The sequence below is a fragment of the Aquarana catesbeiana genome, linkage group LG07, assembly GCF_042186555.1.
Source record: "Aquarana catesbeiana isolate 2022-GZ linkage group LG07, ASM4218655v1, whole genome shotgun sequence".
Lineage (NCBI taxonomy): Eukaryota > Metazoa > Chordata > Amphibia > Anura > Ranidae > Aquarana > Aquarana catesbeiana.
In genome coordinates this window covers 102,039,745-102,055,985 of record NC_133330.1, presented here as the reverse complement: position 1 = coordinate 102,055,985, position 16,241 = coordinate 102,039,745, and the positions used below count along the sequence as shown (strand labels likewise).

General features: G+C 42.8%; 1 protein-coding gene and 2 non-coding genes across 4 annotated transcripts; all 3 read left to right on the top strand.

Moving 5' to 3' along the window:
- Window positions 1-1,120: 1,120 nt before the first annotated feature.
- Window positions 1,121-15,749, top strand: RPL3 (ribosomal protein L3). 2 transcript variants are annotated; one of them, XM_073592545.1, is made up of 10 exons: window positions 1,121-1,264; window positions 5,802-5,994; window positions 7,428-7,596; window positions 8,363-8,498; window positions 9,872-10,058; window positions 10,351-10,511; window positions 12,299-12,400; window positions 14,447-14,542; window positions 15,095-15,214; window positions 15,636-15,749. In XM_073592545.1, the coding sequence occupies exons 1-10, from the start codon at window positions 1,262-1,264 to the stop codon at window positions 15,678-15,680; spliced, it is 1,212 nt and encodes a 403-aa protein (XP_073448646.1). In that variant the 5' UTR covers window positions 1,121-1,261; the 3' UTR covers window positions 15,681-15,749. The 2 variants fall into 2 exon arrangements, with proteins under 2 accessions (XP_073448646.1, XP_073448647.1); XM_073592546.1 differs by lacking the exons at window positions 14,447-14,542; window positions 15,095-15,214; window positions 15,636-15,749 and having other exon boundaries at window positions 12,066-12,345.
- On the top strand, window positions 10,196-10,289 carry LOC141104090 (small nucleolar RNA U83B). Its single transcript, XR_012235471.1, has one exon. It is a non-coding gene; the product is annotated as a small nucleolar RNA U83B (small nucleolar RNA).
- On the top strand, window positions 13,235-13,328 carry LOC141104091 (small nucleolar RNA U83B). The gene has a single exon (XR_012235472.1). It is a non-coding gene; the product is annotated as a small nucleolar RNA U83B (small nucleolar RNA).
- Window positions 15,750-16,241: the final 492 nt, after the last annotated feature.

The following is a 16,241-nucleotide window of genomic DNA, read 5'->3' as shown; positions in this document are numbered from 1 at the left end:
ATGCTATAACTTTTGCGCAAACCAATCAATATGCGCTTATTGCGATTTTTTTTTTTTACCAAAAATATGTAGAAGAATACATATCGGCCTAAACTGAGGAAATGTGTTTTTTTATATATAGGGATCATCGGAGCGATCCCTGCTGAGCAAAGTGGATTCCGCCGAGTGGACTGCCTGTGTGAAAGGACCCTGAAGCTACGTTTCCACTAGTATCCCATGATTTCCAATGAGTACCGTTCATCTCTGTGCGACTTCAAATTAGTCCCTGCACTACTTTGGTCCCACTTTGATGCAACTTGAGGTCCATAGACCTCAAGAATACACAGGCATTGCTTAAAGTTGCATCAAAATCGTGCAACTTTCAGGTCGCAATAGTGGAAACCTAGGCTTACTGAACAAGCCCCTTTCACACTGCCACGACTTAAAAGTCCCGCGATTTTACCGTAATTTTGATGCGTTTTTGCAGCGATTTCAGGGAATGCCAGTGTAAACTTGAGGTCTATGGACCTCAACTTGCATAAAAGTCAGACCAAAGTAGTGCAGGGACTACTTTGAAGTCGGCACGACTTGAAGTCGCACAGATATGAATGGTTATCATTGGAAATCATGAGGAACGACTTGTCATGCAAATTTACAGTCCCAAGTCGTAGGACAAGTCGCACAAGTGTGAAAAGGGCCTTTAGCTGAACTCATATGATTTCATTTGCGCATGTCAGTCCCGACTTCGGGGCGATTTCAGAGACATCTGTGCGGGTTTCTGCACAGATGTCTGTCGAAATTGCACCCCAAAGTCACCAAATGTAGTACAGGAACTACTTTTGGGAATCGGTTCGGCGCTGCAAATGCGGCGTTGCATTGATTCGGACTGTGCCATTGCTGGCAATAGCCATCGATTTGTCATGCGATTTGACAAATCGCTGCAACGTGAACCAGGGCTTAGAAGCTGATTGGCTACCATGCACCAGATTTCGCACTCTCCCCTTTTAGTAAATAGTTTTAGTATCAGTCCTAGTATTAGACCTTGAATAAAGGGGTACATTCTGAAAGCTCGTCCTGAAAAATTGGATGTTAGTGCAAATAAAAAAAAAATATCATGAACGACACAGCTGTTCTGATAACACTGTACACTCTGCTGCGCTTCCAATAAAGTTATAGTTCAAAGAGAAAAAAAAAAGTGGCATGGGCGGGTCCACACTCCACGTCTATAAATAAGAAGGACGCCACTTCCTCATTCTCTCTTCAAGTTCGGTGACCAGTTAAGATGGTGAGTGAGGGGGAGAGGGCCTGGAAACAATCCGCCTGATATCCTGACCATCCGTAGTCCCATACCTGCGCTGGCGGGTGGTGGTTGTCCTCGGGGTGTGAGGTGGTCTATGTAGATGGATGTGATGTTCCCCGCACTGTGTGGACGGGAAGCCTTTCTTGTAGGCCGCATTTCTCTGCTGTAGACATGTGACCTCGCTCAGCCTCTGTGGACGAGGCACACGGATGGGCCGCCTTCTCTGTGTATTTTCGGGTGACGTGTATACGGGTCTCTGTAGTTTTGTCGCTTGCAAATCGCCTCTTTGGGAGTTTTTAATTTGCGGATATTTGCTTTTCTTAGCAGGTGAACCCCGGGAGTTTTGTGTAAAAATGTGTGAGGGTGATGGAAGCCGGACATAAGAAGCGGCCCCTATATAATCCTTTATGAAGGGGTCCTGTGCTGCCACCATTACATCACACTGCAGCTCCGGCCTGCCCACCAATCTACATGTCCTGACATGTGGCAGTCACTATGCTTTGGTGTGATGGTCGCTTTTATCATGGTGGCAGCACTGACGTCTCTATATTGAGCTCATGGTTTTGTAGTGTTCAGTATGTCAGATCTGCATTCAAGCAGTTGAACTACAAGTCCCAGGATGCAAAGCGAGGTTCACAGGCAGGACTGCAGAGACAGACAGCTGATGGGGTTTGTGGGTTCGCCATGGCTGGAGTGCTAGCATTGCCTACCCCTGTGTTAGGTTTGGGGGGGTTGTAGCTTTTCTTTGCAGTTGACAGTGCTGTGTAAATGTAGAGTACATCTAAACTGGTGGACCCTCCTGTCAGTCCCCTATTGGTACCTGTTTAAAAAGCAGGTCAGAAGTGTGTGATGTGGACAACAATATGGGCTGTGCTGGGCTTTACCCTTTTTTTTTTTTTTTTTTTTTTATATCAACCTCTTTAATTTGATTGTGACACCTAATAAAATATGAGCTGAAAGATTGTCATGTTAGTAAGGCCACATGCAAAACAACTTTTTTTTTTTTTTTTTTTTTTTTTTTTTTTTTTTACGGTGCTCAAATGTACATTTAAAGCAGTTCCACACAAAATTGGATCTTCCGCTTTACGGAACCCTCCCCCCTTCCGGTGTCACATTTGGCACCTTTCAGGGGGGTGCAGATACCTGTCTAAGACAGGTATTTGCACCCACTTCCGGCCTAGACTCCCACAGGAGTCTATGCCTCTTCCTGTCCCTCCGCGCTGTCTCCTGGGAAACACACAGCTCCCAGGAGAGAGCGGGGACCAGTTACGACGCGCAGCGCAACTCGTGCATGCGCAGTAGGAAACCGGGAAGTGAAGCCGTAACGCTTCACTTTCTGATTCCCTCACCAAGGATGGCGGCAGCTGCCGAGAGTCGAGCGATTTATCGGCTGCCGACATCGCTGGACCCTGGGACAGGTAAGTGGCCATGTATTAAAAGTCAGCAGCTGCAGTATTTGTAGCTGCTGGCTTTTAATTTTTTTTTTTTGGGTGGACTCCCTCTTTAAAGAGGAAATGCAGTCCGCTCACATAATTTGTAATATAAACATCTTTGCCATTCTGAAGCTTTCCTCCAACCACTTTTAGATAAATATCTGTTAATTCACGATTCGAATTGAGGGTTTTTTTGACTGATGCTGGTCTTGAGGAGTTGCGGGCACGCGTTTTTAGGCGAGGCCGTGCCTTGCGGACTAGGCCGAAGCCGCTGCCTCACCTAAACTCCTGCCAGCAGCTCTGCAGGACCGGCGGTGTAACCGCTGGTCCTGGTGGGGGAAAAAAACCGATTTGACCTCAACTCGATTCAAATCCCCCCCCCTGCCCTAATATATACACTTGCCAAATGTGCTACAGAAATCTTCCCGCACTAAGTCTGCATCCATTTTAACCGCGCAGCTGAAGCTGCTGCCTGTCCTCTTCCTGAATTTAGAGGTGTAGCTCTAATTTGCCCTCTTATAACTCGTATACCCCTCCCCCTGGTAAACTCTAGGGGTGCAGAATTTAATCGATGCACTGCGATTCGGGTGTCCCCGATGCATGCGACTCAAAAAAATCTGTCGGGTGATGTCATCCCAACTTGCCACGCCCCTCCTGGAAGAGTGCTCCGAGTGTCTGTCAAAATAACTTTTGTAATAAATGCAGAGTTATAATTAAGTGGCCACCACTCTCTCTATAACTGTATATGCCGCTCATGTGACTGCCAGGTCCGGCCCGCATCTCTTCTCTCGTGTTTCTTGACGTCAGGCCCGCCTCTCTTCTGATCTGATAGCTAGTCTGTGGACAGGGCTGGGAACTCCACTGAGGGAGATGAGAGGTGGGCTGGACCAAGCAGTCACATGAGCGGCATATACAGTTATACACCTAAGAAATGAGGTCTGAAGCTGCATATGTTTTAAAATGCACTTAATGGATTATAACTCTGCATTTATGACCACACAGGTATTTTAACAGCAGTATGTAGAGTACAAATGTGTTTGTATTCTACTCTACACTGGCTCCTACACGTGCTCTGTGCTGACTTTTCCCCGGCTCCCCCCCCGTGCTGGAAGGTGCAAACGGGGGAGCCCAGAGAAATGTCAGCACAGACAGTAGTACAGGGAACTTCACAACCGTTTGTCAGTTGTGGCTTCCTATCCCTCCTGACCTCCCAGCAGCAATGTGTGAGTTCGTGTACCCTGTAGTACACTTTTTTTTTTTTTTCTTTTAAAGCGGAGCTCCTATTAAGTCAGCAGCTACCAAAAGTTTAGCTGCTGACTTTTAACCACTTACCGACCGGCTTCTGTACATATACGTCGGCACTTTGAAGAGGGATATCTCGGTAACGGCAGCAGCTGCTGCCACAACCGAGGTATCCATCTTTAGGAATTGGTTCTGTGTACGATAATGGTGGTCTCTGTGGCGGGTTTGCTGCGAGATCACCGTTAGTGCCACCCCCTCCCCTCTCCGCGCCCTCCGCTGCTTACCGGAGCCGTCGGTAGCGGCTGAGGCGATCGGGACTTTTCAGTGCCTGGGTATGGAGACGAGTGAGGCAGCGTCATTACGTCAGCTCTGCCCACTTGTCTTAAAGGCATATTTTATGTAATTTTTTTCAATCTACTTTTTTTTTTTTTTTTTTTTTTTTTTTTTTCTTCATTAGTCCAAATGAGATCTGAGAACTTTTTGACCCCAGATCTCATATTTAAGAGGAGCTGTCATGCTTTTTTCTATTACAAGGGATGTTTACATTCCTTGTAATAGGAATAAAAGTGATCCAAATTTTTTTTTTTTTTTTAAAGCGTCCTGTCCCGAGGAGCTCGCGCGCAGAAGCAAACGCATATGTGAGTAGCGCCCGCATATGAAAACGGTGGTCAAACCACACATGTGAGGTATCACTGCGACCGGTAGAGCGAGAGCAATAATTCTAGCCCTAGACCTCCTCTGTAGCGCAAAACATGCACCCTGTAGAATTTTTTAAACGTCGCCTATGGAGATTTTTAAGGGTAAAAGTGGGATATTAGGTCTGTTTCACACTGCCAAGACTTGAAAGTCGTGTAATTTTGACGCAATTACAGGGAATGCCTGTGTAAATTGAGGTTTATGGGCCTGAATTTGCATCAGTCGGACCACAGTAGTACGTGGACTACTTTGAAGTTGCACAGATATGAACAGTTATGATTGGTAATCATGGGGTAAGGGGACTATGATGTCCAAAGTCGCAGGAAAAGTTGCACAAGTGTGAAAGGGCCTAATGGTTTTTATTTATTTATTTTTAGCACAGACCTTGGAGAATAAAATGCCGATTGTTGCAATATTTTGTCGCGCTAGTTGTGTAGCGGTCTTAAACTTTTTTTATTGGAAAAAAATTCACTTCAATTAAAAAAAAAAAAAAAAGCTAGCACACTTTATTTTATTTATTTTTTTTTTTTTGCGATGGCAAACTACGGTACTAACATCTCCATATGCAACACTTTAAAAGAGTTGCATAGGTCTAGCGCTAAAATTATCGCTCTAACCTAATGATTGCAGCAATAACTGATGTTTTGGTTTGAACTCTTTTTTTATCAATTTTATTCCTATTACAGGGAAAGTAAACATCCCTTGTAATGGAGATGAGCATGACAGGTCCTCTCTTTATTGTCTGTCTATAGGTTGCGCCAGTCCTCCAAGGGCATAGAGCCAAGTGGGGGGGCCATCACTCGACTTCTTGCCTATCCATGGAAGCTAGCTGCTGCTATAACCCCTGGTATTTAAACATCAATGTAATGATGTACATATACTGTGGGTGGTCAGCAATTGGTTAACTGATTTTTGAATGGAACACAGTGTAAGCCAAGCATTTGACTGCAGCTGGCAGGTTTGATAGGCTGTGCCACCTGTCTGCTTTAGTGGGGGGTTGTATAGGGAAGTATAAATGAGCCTGGACCACCCATTTAAATGAGGCCTTAAATGTTTTCAGATGAAGTCTGGTTTTGTTTTTAAACAATGTTTGTTTTTGGCCATGTTTGTTTTCGTTGTCTTGATGCAGCATTCCATTTTGTTTTTTTTAGTCTCACCGAAAGTTCTCAGCTCCAAGGCACGGCTCTCTAGGCTTCCTGCCCCGCAAACGCAGCAAGAGACATCGTGGCAAGGTCAAGAGCTTCCCTAAAGATGACCAAAGCAAACCAATCCATCTAACAGCTTTCCTGGGTTATAAAGCTGGTATGACCCACATTGTCAGGGAGGTGGACAGGCCTGGCTCAAGTAAGTGTACTGTAACAGCCACACAAATTCTCCTTTTATGGCTCAAATTCCAATTTATTGGTAGAGCCATTAGTTAAGAAACAAGTACCTTTCCCTCTCGGCTGTAAGTTGTCTGCTATTTTCTGTTTCGGCACAGCCTTGTGGAATGTGTTTGACAATTTGAAATCTACTGGCCAAGTGTGCCCTGTAGTAGTAACATAACTTTGGTAGCTTAAAGCAGAACTGCACCTGAGCTCTGCAAACACTATTTAATTCATGTTTAATATCCAGAGCAAACTCTCCCATCCATTCATGCCTTAATGCTTTATTTTACTGAGAAATCTCTTTGAAAAACACCCCTAGCATTTCTGGCTGTGACCATCTTAAAGTGATTGTGAAGCTTTGATCGTTAAAAAATAAAACATGTTATACTTGCCTCCACTGTGCAGTTCATTTTGCAGAGTGGCCCTGATCCTTCACTTCTGTGGTCCCTCGGCGGCTCCTCCCTGCATCAGATAACCTACTAGGAGAAGCACTCGCCTGGGACTTTACGTTGCGAGCACGCTCCAAAGTCCAACATTTGGTGTCCGTAGACTCTGAATGTAGGACTCTGCCCCGGCGCCTGCGTCATTGGATTTAAATGACAGCAGTGTGAGCCAGTGGCTGCTCTGCAATCAATCTATCCAATAAAGAGCCGAGAACCCCAAGGAAGAGCGTGGCGTAGGAAATTCCAGGGCTTCGCTAAGTAAAACTTAGGTGTATTTTCACCTTAATGCATAGGATGCATTAAGCTGAAAAAACACGAGGGTTTACAACCCCTTTTTTAAAGTAAGGGCAGGGGATTTCATGTAGCACTTACATACAGAAATCCTTAGCTCAGTATGCAGGCAGGAGGATGTGCTAAGTTAAAACACTTCCTCCCCTCAGGAAGACTCCTGGGATGTATGACCTTTCCTTTGACCAGAAACCAGGGAGTAACTGAAGAAAGTTTGACCCAAGTAAACATTTTGCTTCCTATTCATTTACCAATGGTAGCTTCAGAAGTATTAAAATGAGTAAGGTTGATTGAGTGAAGTTCCTCTATAATGTTGCAACACCATAATTTTGCAGGTTTGGGAATGATGCACTAGAAAAGATGCTTTCCTTGTTTGAAGAGTAGAGGTGTAGATGTCTAAAACTCTTGCATTAATATCGTGCTTACCTTTTAAGGCTACATATGATGAAACCTTATCGACGGGCGGACTGACTGACATCCTCTGGCTGTCATTGCTGAATGTCGAGTTCTGACTGTAACCTTTAAAATGTAACAATTGTGATGTATTGAGGGCTTGCAAGCACAAACAAAATGCTTTGTGGTTCTAATAAAAGGTTCTTTAACCCCAAGAAAGTTTAAGAGTTTGTGTACATATTCTAGATGCTTGGTATGATAAATTCCTCTTTAATATTTAAATCAGAGGTAAACAAGAAGGAAGTTGTTGAGGCGGTGACTGTTGTAGAGACTCCTCCCATGGTTATTGTTGGCATTGTTGGTTACGTCCAGACTCCACGAGGTCTCCGCAGCTTCAAGACCATCTTCGCTGAACACATTAGTGATGAATGCAAAAGGCGCTTCTATAAGAACTGGTAAGTGACCTTGGTTGTATCCCAACAATAGCACCAGCATCTAATACAGGACTTAAATGCTTCAGACCTGTTGTACTGTCAAAGTGGGCAAATGAGACACTGCTGTAAAAGTTGCCCAGGAATGTGTACACAGCTTTAGATATTTGGGTGCAAGCATTTGACGACCCCAAACGCTTAGTAGGGTTGGTTTCAGCTCAGTTTCATAGATACGTATTTGCATAATAAAGCCTTAACACCAACTATTTCTGTCATTTAGAGCTAAACTAGGGAAAGGAGGGGGGCAAAATTGCTCACTTTACAGTGGGGCTGCCCTTGCACTGCAAGTTTTTAAATGCTTGTTTAGGTCTAGGACCATAAAGGCAGTTTTACTTACCTGATCCTTTACTCTGCTGACTGTGGGCCTGTCCAGGCTGCTGAACCAGTTGTACAACCCACAGGAGCCTGTATGGGGTGGCTGGGAAATTGTGTGTCCGACCACCCCCCCCCCCCCGTAGATGGGGTTTTTAATGTACAATAACATGCATTTTATTTAACCATTTTATGATTGCATATATTAAATGCACCTGGAATGAACATTGGCAGCTCCTCTCAGCTCTGGCCTCTGCCTTTGTCTGATGAGCTCCAGGCTCCGCTTGCTGGCTGAAAAGCTCCTTTGAAGCTATGCAATGAGCTGAACACTTAAAAAGGTCTGGCTCCTTCCGCTCACGTCCTTTTTTTTTAAGGCTTGATGAAGGGCCGTTCCAACTCTCATACTCTGCCGTTAAAGGTATAAGTCAAAGAAGAAGGCCTTTACCAAATACTGCAAGAAGTGGCAAGATGACGAAGGCAAGAAGCAGCTGGAGAAAGACTTTAGCAGCATGAAGAAATACTGCCAGGTCATCAGGGTCATTGCGCATACACAGGTGGGTGCTCTGTAAACTGCTTTTATTTCATTCTCACCCTCCTAGCTGTAAGCACAACAGTGGGGCAGGGGTGGCAGCTCCAACAGACAATAGTAAAACAGAACTGATTGAGCTTCATTTGTTACCCTGACACTTCATATTCCTGCTATGTGCCTGCTGTAACATGCACTTGTATGAAAAGGTATCCTGTTTGTGTGAAATCGCTGGTGTTGCCGCCAGTCCCTCTGCTTTACTATTAAAAAAAAAAAAAAAAAAAAAAAAATCGGCAACTCTAAGCTGGGGGAGCACATTGTGGTCAGTTCTCTAGCTGTGCTAATAACTCGGTGTTTCCTTCAATGATCAAAATTGTCCTGACATGTGCCCCCCCCCCCCCCCCCCCCCCAAAAAGGGGGTATTGGTATCTATACACCTGTTTTGCCTCCCCTTTCTATTTTAAACTTGTTTGTTTTACAAGGTGATAATTTACAATCACAATCACCGTGTCCCTTTTGTTAGACGCAGCAGCTGCTGCATTTTTTTTTTATTTGAAAGATTGCTAAAGCTTGTGCTTGCACCACTCTTAAGTTCCTCCTCATTAGAACTGGATGTCGCTGACCAAGCATAAGCAGTTCAGACTATCGGCTACTTCAGATCAACACGCGTTCCATCAGACTTTAAAAAAAGTCCTACTCAGAGCAGCCCCATATTTGCCTTTTTGCTGTCTTCATTTTAAACTGAGCTGTACATGTGCAACTCTGGGCTATTGTCTACCAGAATGACTGCTGCATGTGTGGAAGGGATGTCATTCTGCGCTGGCCACTGAAGACTGCAATAGACCAGCACAATGGAAAAGATGCTGGGAAAGAGTCCAACACTTTAAGTTTTGCTTTAAATTGGATGTAAACCCTTTTTACATAAATTTATTTTATTTATATAACATTTATTTCAGGTACTTGTATAGCGCTGTCAATTTACGCAGCGCTTTACATATACATTGTACATTCACATCAGTCCCTACCCTCAAGGAGCTTACAATCTAAGGTCCCTAACTCACATTCATACATACTAGGGACAATTTAGACAGGATCCAATTAACCTACCAGCATGTCTTTGGATTGTGGGAGGAAACCCACGCAGGCACAGGAAGAACATGCAAACTCCAGGCAGGTAGTGTCGTGGCTGTGATTCGAACCAGCGACCCTTCTTACTGCTAGGTGAAAGTGCTATCCACTACACCACTGTGCTGCCCATGCACTTCAATATGGGCTCTGGTTCCTGGGCAAAGCGGGTCAAGCTAAAATTGGCAGTTTGTGCTATTAAATCATGTTAACTAAAAGCTTTCAGCCTCCTACACCAAAATATGTTCTGCAACAGGCTTTTGTTTTTCTTTTTAGATGCGTCTTTTACCTTTGAGGCAGAAGAAGTCACATCTCATGGAGATCCAAGTTAATGGTGGTACAGTGGCTCAGAAGGTTGATTGGGCCCGTGAGAAGCTAGAGCAGCAGGTAACAGTGTCTGGAGTCTTTGGGCAGGATGAAATGATTGATGTCATTGGAGTCACAAAAGGAAAGGGTTACAAAGGTCAGTGCATGAACTACTGTGTCTTTTTATGCTTGAGTATCTGAAAGTGTGGCAATTTGTTTGTAAATCGTAGTTGATTACTAAATTTCTAATTGCCCACGATGTCTTTTTGTATCTAAAGTACTTTCATTTTTTTGTCAGTTCTGTGATGAGGTCATGGAACAAGCACTGGGCACAGTGCCTGATCTCTCCTGAGGAATTATTCCATGCTGCCTTCCTTCTGAGAACATGATTATATTGAATAACTGTTTAAAAATTGTGCCAAGCGTTCCTCATATATATCTTGTTTCAGGTGTGACTAGCCGTTGGCACACAAAGAAGCTGCCACGCAAGACTCACAGGGGTCTGCGAAAGGTTGCTTGTATCGGAGCTTGGCATCCTGCCCGTGTTGCCTTTTCTGTGGCTCGTGCTGGCCAAAAGGGATACCATCACCGGACTGAGGTCAACAAGAAGGTATGAATTCATGTAGGAAACTTTCCTGTGCACCACCTGGTTGGGTTAATTTACATGGGCCTAAGCTAATTGAGGTTTGCGTCCATTGCAGGCTACTAGATGCATAATGGTGTACAGGGATAAGTTGTATCTAGAATGGTCATTGTGGGTTGTGAACCACTTTGCATGTTGTGGTGATTGGTTAGACCTAATCTGATTTGGTCATCTGTGGCTACCTGTCAAATCTTAGATTGGCTGTAAAAGTGAGGCCATCTATTTAAAGTTGAACTCTGGGAAATTGGGTCTTGGAGGTGGCAGCACTGGACTGGCTGCATGTATGGGAGGAAGAAGATTGAAGCCAGAGAAGGCAAAAATTGCACCTTTATCTCTGTACCCATAAACAAGCCTTTAAAGAGGTTGTAAACCTCCCTGTATACTTTATATCTATAGGTACTGTAAATATCTCCTTAACGACCGTATACAGCAAATCTATACTGCGCCAATGTCATCGACACATGTACTCTGAAAAACGGCCGCCTGTGCCGTTTCTTTAGAAGACAGTGCCGTGACACCCGCGTGCACGCGCATAAAAGACTTCACGCAACTCCGGCCAGTCAGTCCACAGCCCCAGAAGGAAGATGGATGCGGCCTGTAGCGGTGACTATGCAGGCTTTGTATTCAGGCAAGTGTCACAATGTGCTGTTTCTAATTCTAGAACATTATGCCTTTATGTTGCAGTGGAGGGGGAAAAAAAATTAGTCTAAGGTGAACTTACACAGGAAACTCCCACCCCCGTCCTGACCTGGAGCACGGTGATCACCCGCTAGGAGACATTAGGTTGACGCCTCATTGGGCTGGGGGCTTAGAAATCCCCTGCAGCTTAATCTCTATTATGTACCTTGTTAGGAGGTATGAAGTGTATTAAATGGTGAGACTGATTAAATAACTCACCTTTTATTACAAATGTAATGCTTGTCCCCATGTGCACTAATGCATTGCTGTAGTCTTGTTTTCCACTGGTCAAAGGCATGGAGAAAATCAATTTCTGTCAGCTGTTTCAACACATCTGCTGTTTATCTTTACAGCATCAACTGACTCAAAACATGTCCATTTTAAGCACTGATTTAACTTTTGGGAATTCATTCTCGCATCCCTCGCTGAGTCTTTTGTGCCAAGCACATGATACAGGCAGTCATTCCCATAAGCTGTAGTAAGCCTTTGAAAACCTTTTGTTAGTGGTTTGTGCTTTTTTTTGAAAAAAAAAAAAAAAAATTTCAATTTGACATGTTCAACTTTTTAAACTTGGCATGTTTTCAGCACACTGCTGAAAAGGCAAGCAAACTAAATGGCCACTCACAATCAACTGTACATCAGTGTTGAAGCTTGTCATGCAGGTTCAAAAATGTTTAAGGTCACCATGCATGCAGTTATAACCAATTCTGACGGCTTTGTTAGGTGGAATCAGTCTCTTTATTTAAATACACACCTTGTATGTTTAGGAGCATTCTAATTTGGTACCGTCACATGGGCGGCGCTGACCAATTAAAACCTGCATAGCTTGTCCTGTCGCCACAGGCAAAGAGGGAAAGCTGCATGGATTTCAAATCCCCCTGGACCGGTACAGCAGCAATACGATCTGTCAGAATGGGGGATCGCCGGACTCCGGGACTGGGTGCAATGGGAAGGGGGTCCAGTGTAAGTTCACCTTACACATTTTCTGTATAGGTGAACTTGCACTTTAAGGTTAAGTGTGGCAGTTTTTAAAATTGCGTTTTTTTTTTTTTTTTAATTTTTTTTTTTTCCTCCAGATCTACAAAATTGGACAGGGCTACCACTCAAAGGATGGTAAACTTGTGAAGAACAATGCTTCAACTGATTATGACCTTTCAGACAAGAGCATCAACCCTCTGGTAAGCAGCTTATATTGGGCCCACCTTTCTAGCGTAATTCATTAAATTGTGCAAATGCCCTGAACAGTTAATGGCCCAGCAATGGTTTCACAAAACTTCATACTGTTGCTGCCTACTTTGTTTGGTCAAGCAGTGCATGTTCATTCAGGTCATGTGCACATGCATACTATAAACCCTTAGGCCATATTGGGACCAAGCAGAGGGCGACTATTCCTACATATAGTGCGACCATAGTGAAATATTGTAGCCACACAAACATGAAGTTGTATCATGTTGGCAAAGAATTGCAGGATGCCAAGAGCAATAGGTGGTAATTTGTTAAAATTTGCATGCTCAGATTATTTTATTTTTGCATTTTGGTGTCACTTTAAGAAATCTGACAGGCAATGGCTAATAAAATTGTTAGATCATCAGAATAAACTGCTTTTAATGTTAGTGATGTCACGTGTGACTTTTACCCATAGTTATAGTAAATATTTATTTTCCTATCTTTGTCCAGGTCACAGGTTTTGTAATATACACAGAATGAGGCCACCATTTACCTTTTTTGTATATGTGAGGGTACTACAAAACTTGCATTATTGGTGGTCTTTTTTGGTAGGTTTGGGAAACTACTGATTAAGTGTCTATGCACACTAGGCGGCTGAAAAAATGGCAGAAAAGGCAGCATAACAAATGCTCATATTGACTTGTATTGCACAAGAGTTTATGGGCACTCGCTTTTATAAACCTTTCCAAACCTTCCCCTCTGCTTATGCTCTAATCATTTGAAAATGCAGAATGCTGTGGGGTTTTTTTTTTTTCCCCTCCTTCTCTGAGCTAGTCAAGCTGCAATTTGTCCTATGATGAAGTGATGGAATTAAGTGCTGGGCACAGCTCCTGAAATGCATGAGGATTAATTCCATGCTGCCTTCCTTCTGAGGACTTAAGTTGTTGTACCACTAACCTTGGTGTGTGTATATAATTAAAAGTATAGGGACTACCTGTTAAGCTGGATATAGATGGATCGCAAACTAAAACTAAACTGATTCATCCATGCAAGGATGGAGGAATCCTCCCTGCTGAGACTACATTCTGACAGAGACTCTTCTGTTAGAATATACTTATGAGCAGATGCAACCGCTGATTGAGAAATTTTCTAACAAGCCTGTTTGACATATCTTGTTACATCAAACTGTGTGGGAATGCCTACACATGGTTGTCCCTGTTGAATTTTGATCCATCTATTGCTTGCTTTAGCCATGAGACTGGTACTATTGGCATTAGTATATGTGTTGGATTTGCTATGTTAGAGAAGCTCCAGTGGCCCAACAAAATAAGTCAGCAGCTACAAATATTGTAGTTGCTGACTTCTAATTCTAGGACACTTGTCTGTTCAGGGAGCAAATGATGTCTGCTCCCCAGCCAATTTTTTTTTTTTTTTTTTTTTTTTCCAATAGGCTCTTGGGTGCTGCCACTATTCCATGTAAGGGAAACCAGCAGTGAAGCTGGTTCCCTACTGTGCATAAGTGCTCCACTTTTGCCTCGTTTCCACCGAGCGGATCAGGTCGGTACAGTTTGGAAGGCCTAGAATGGTCCGGCCTATTCAGGCGTGCGTTTCTACTGCAAGTCGGCCCGACGGGCCATACGTGGGTTTAGAAAAAATGCCTAGCATGGCGTCACACGTTCGCCAATCAGTGGAATGTATCGTAGCTCTGCCCTAACTGAACCGTTCCATTTTCTATGGCCCCACATCTGAAGCAGGACCCTGAATGGAACGGTTTGGTTGTATGGGCCGCTTTCATAATGGACACACCCAAATAGTGAACCGATCTGCTCGGTGGAAACGAGGCATTTGTGCCCCCCCCCCCCCCGTTGCCAAATGTGGAAGTGGAGGGGAGCAAACAAGCGGAGCTTCCCCTTTTGGTAAGTGAGTTGTGGGGGGTTTTTTTATTCCTGATTTTTGACTTTGTGAATGCAGACTTAAGTAATGATGCATCAAATACTAACTGCTATTGCTGTTACTGGTTTTAACTGAAGTGTATGTATTTTTTTTTTTTTTTTAAGGGTGGTTTCGTTCACTATGGAGAAGTGAAAAATGACTTTCTTATGCTAAAAGGTTGTGTTATTGGGACCAAGAAACGAGTTCTCACATTGCGCAAGGTAAAAATTTGTATTCTATAAGCATGCATTTTTTTGTTCCTATTGTGTTAGATTATAAAAATCTCTATGCTACAATTTGTATTAAATATATATTTTGTTGCTGCTCCTTTAGAAAGGTGTGGTGCTTGTTTTAAATCATGTCCATATGTGTAAAGTGTGCTCAAACCTGATTAAAATTGCTAGTATCAATGCAGATCAGACTCCTTTATGCTAACAGTCCATTGTTTTTATTTCGGTGAAATATTATAATTCCAGTGACAAATGCTGTAAACATAATTTGGTGCAATCCGTGTTTCCCTCTTATGCGCCCACTCACCAGCTGCCATAGACTCCATAAGTCTTTTGCGCTTTGAAATCATCTACGATGCTGGGCTTCGTAGTCCAACTGTGGCTCCTTGTTTGCAGGTGGAGATTTTCTCAAATATTAAATGTCAAAACAGGAAAAGAGTATATGGCGTAATTGTTAAAACGTATAAGGCAAGGTAATTTTTTTTTAGGGTTTTTTTTTTTGATTCTATGGTTGGTATCTAACCTTGTCTTCAATTTCCATAGTCCCTGCTTGTACAGACCAGTCGCCGTGCTTTGGAGAAGATTGATCTTAAATTCATTGACACCACCTCTAAGTTTGGACATGGTCGTTTCCAGACAGCAGAGGAAAAGAAGGCTTTTATGGTATGTCAAACCTGGGGAGATTGTTTTAAAATGCCATAGGGTTATAGTATGCCAGCAGAAGAAAATATTGTCAAACCAAAGTTACAGTAGGACTTTGTGCTTGCAATCTATATACTGAAGTGGTAAATACTGTAGCAGGATATATTTCACATATTGCTCTTTGATGTGCGTTTTTATGTTAAACATTCAAACAAATGTAGCAGGCAGCCAAAAATCTTTAAAGACAATTAAGGCTCCTGTTTGACTAGTTAATGCATAAATCTTCCTAGTTACATTTCTAATCTTCACTCTGAATTATTGATGTAACACTTATTTCTTTGTTGCCCCTTAGTTTTGTTCAATTTATGCATTTATAAATTATCACAATACCGGAAAGAAACATATATTTATATTTATATATATTTTTTTTTTTTTTTAACAGGGACCACTCAAGAAAGACCGTTTGGCAAAGGAGGAGACTGCATAAAGCAAAGCTTGATCTGTTCCATTTATTTGGCTTTGTTCCAGCTAGGTCTCAATAAAATATTCTATACAAGTTTTGTATTGTGATTCGTGTTCAAGGTCTTAACTTTGGATGGGTTGTCATCCTGAAATCTTGGTTGGAAGGTCGACCTACAATGTAAGCTATGCAAAAGTAGAAATCTAAATTAATTGGGCAAACATTCTAAAATTTTTCAAAAATTCCAACATGGAATCTCCTAATATTGACAAGCTGGCATAATTTCAAAAGGGTATTTTACATAACATGGTTTCTCACTGAAGTGAGACATTGCGGTCTTGAACAGTTGAACTACAGGAAAGTTTCCAATAACCAGAAGGGAATGGGGCTAAAGATTTTTCAAATTTGTGCAAAAAGCAGATTGCAGTCTTCCTTTATCAGATAAAATGCCCTGTCTGTGGTAGCACAATATAAAGTATAGTCCAAACTAATTTTGAACGTGGCAGGTGTCTACCAGGGTTGGTTACTTGACATGCTATTTTATTGCACTCGTTTAATGGTCACCAATCACACTTCATGTATCTTGCA

Coding starts and splice junctions, on each gene's coding strand:
- RPL3 (XM_073592545.1), top strand. Junction 14,543..15,094: donor GAGTTCTCACATTGCGCAAG/GTAAAAATTTGT, acceptor CAATTTCCATAG/TCCCTGCTTGTACAGACCAG. Junction 15,215..15,635: donor AGGAAAAGAAGGCTTTTATG/GTATGTCAAACC, acceptor TTTTTTTAACAG/GGACCACTCAAGAAAGACCG.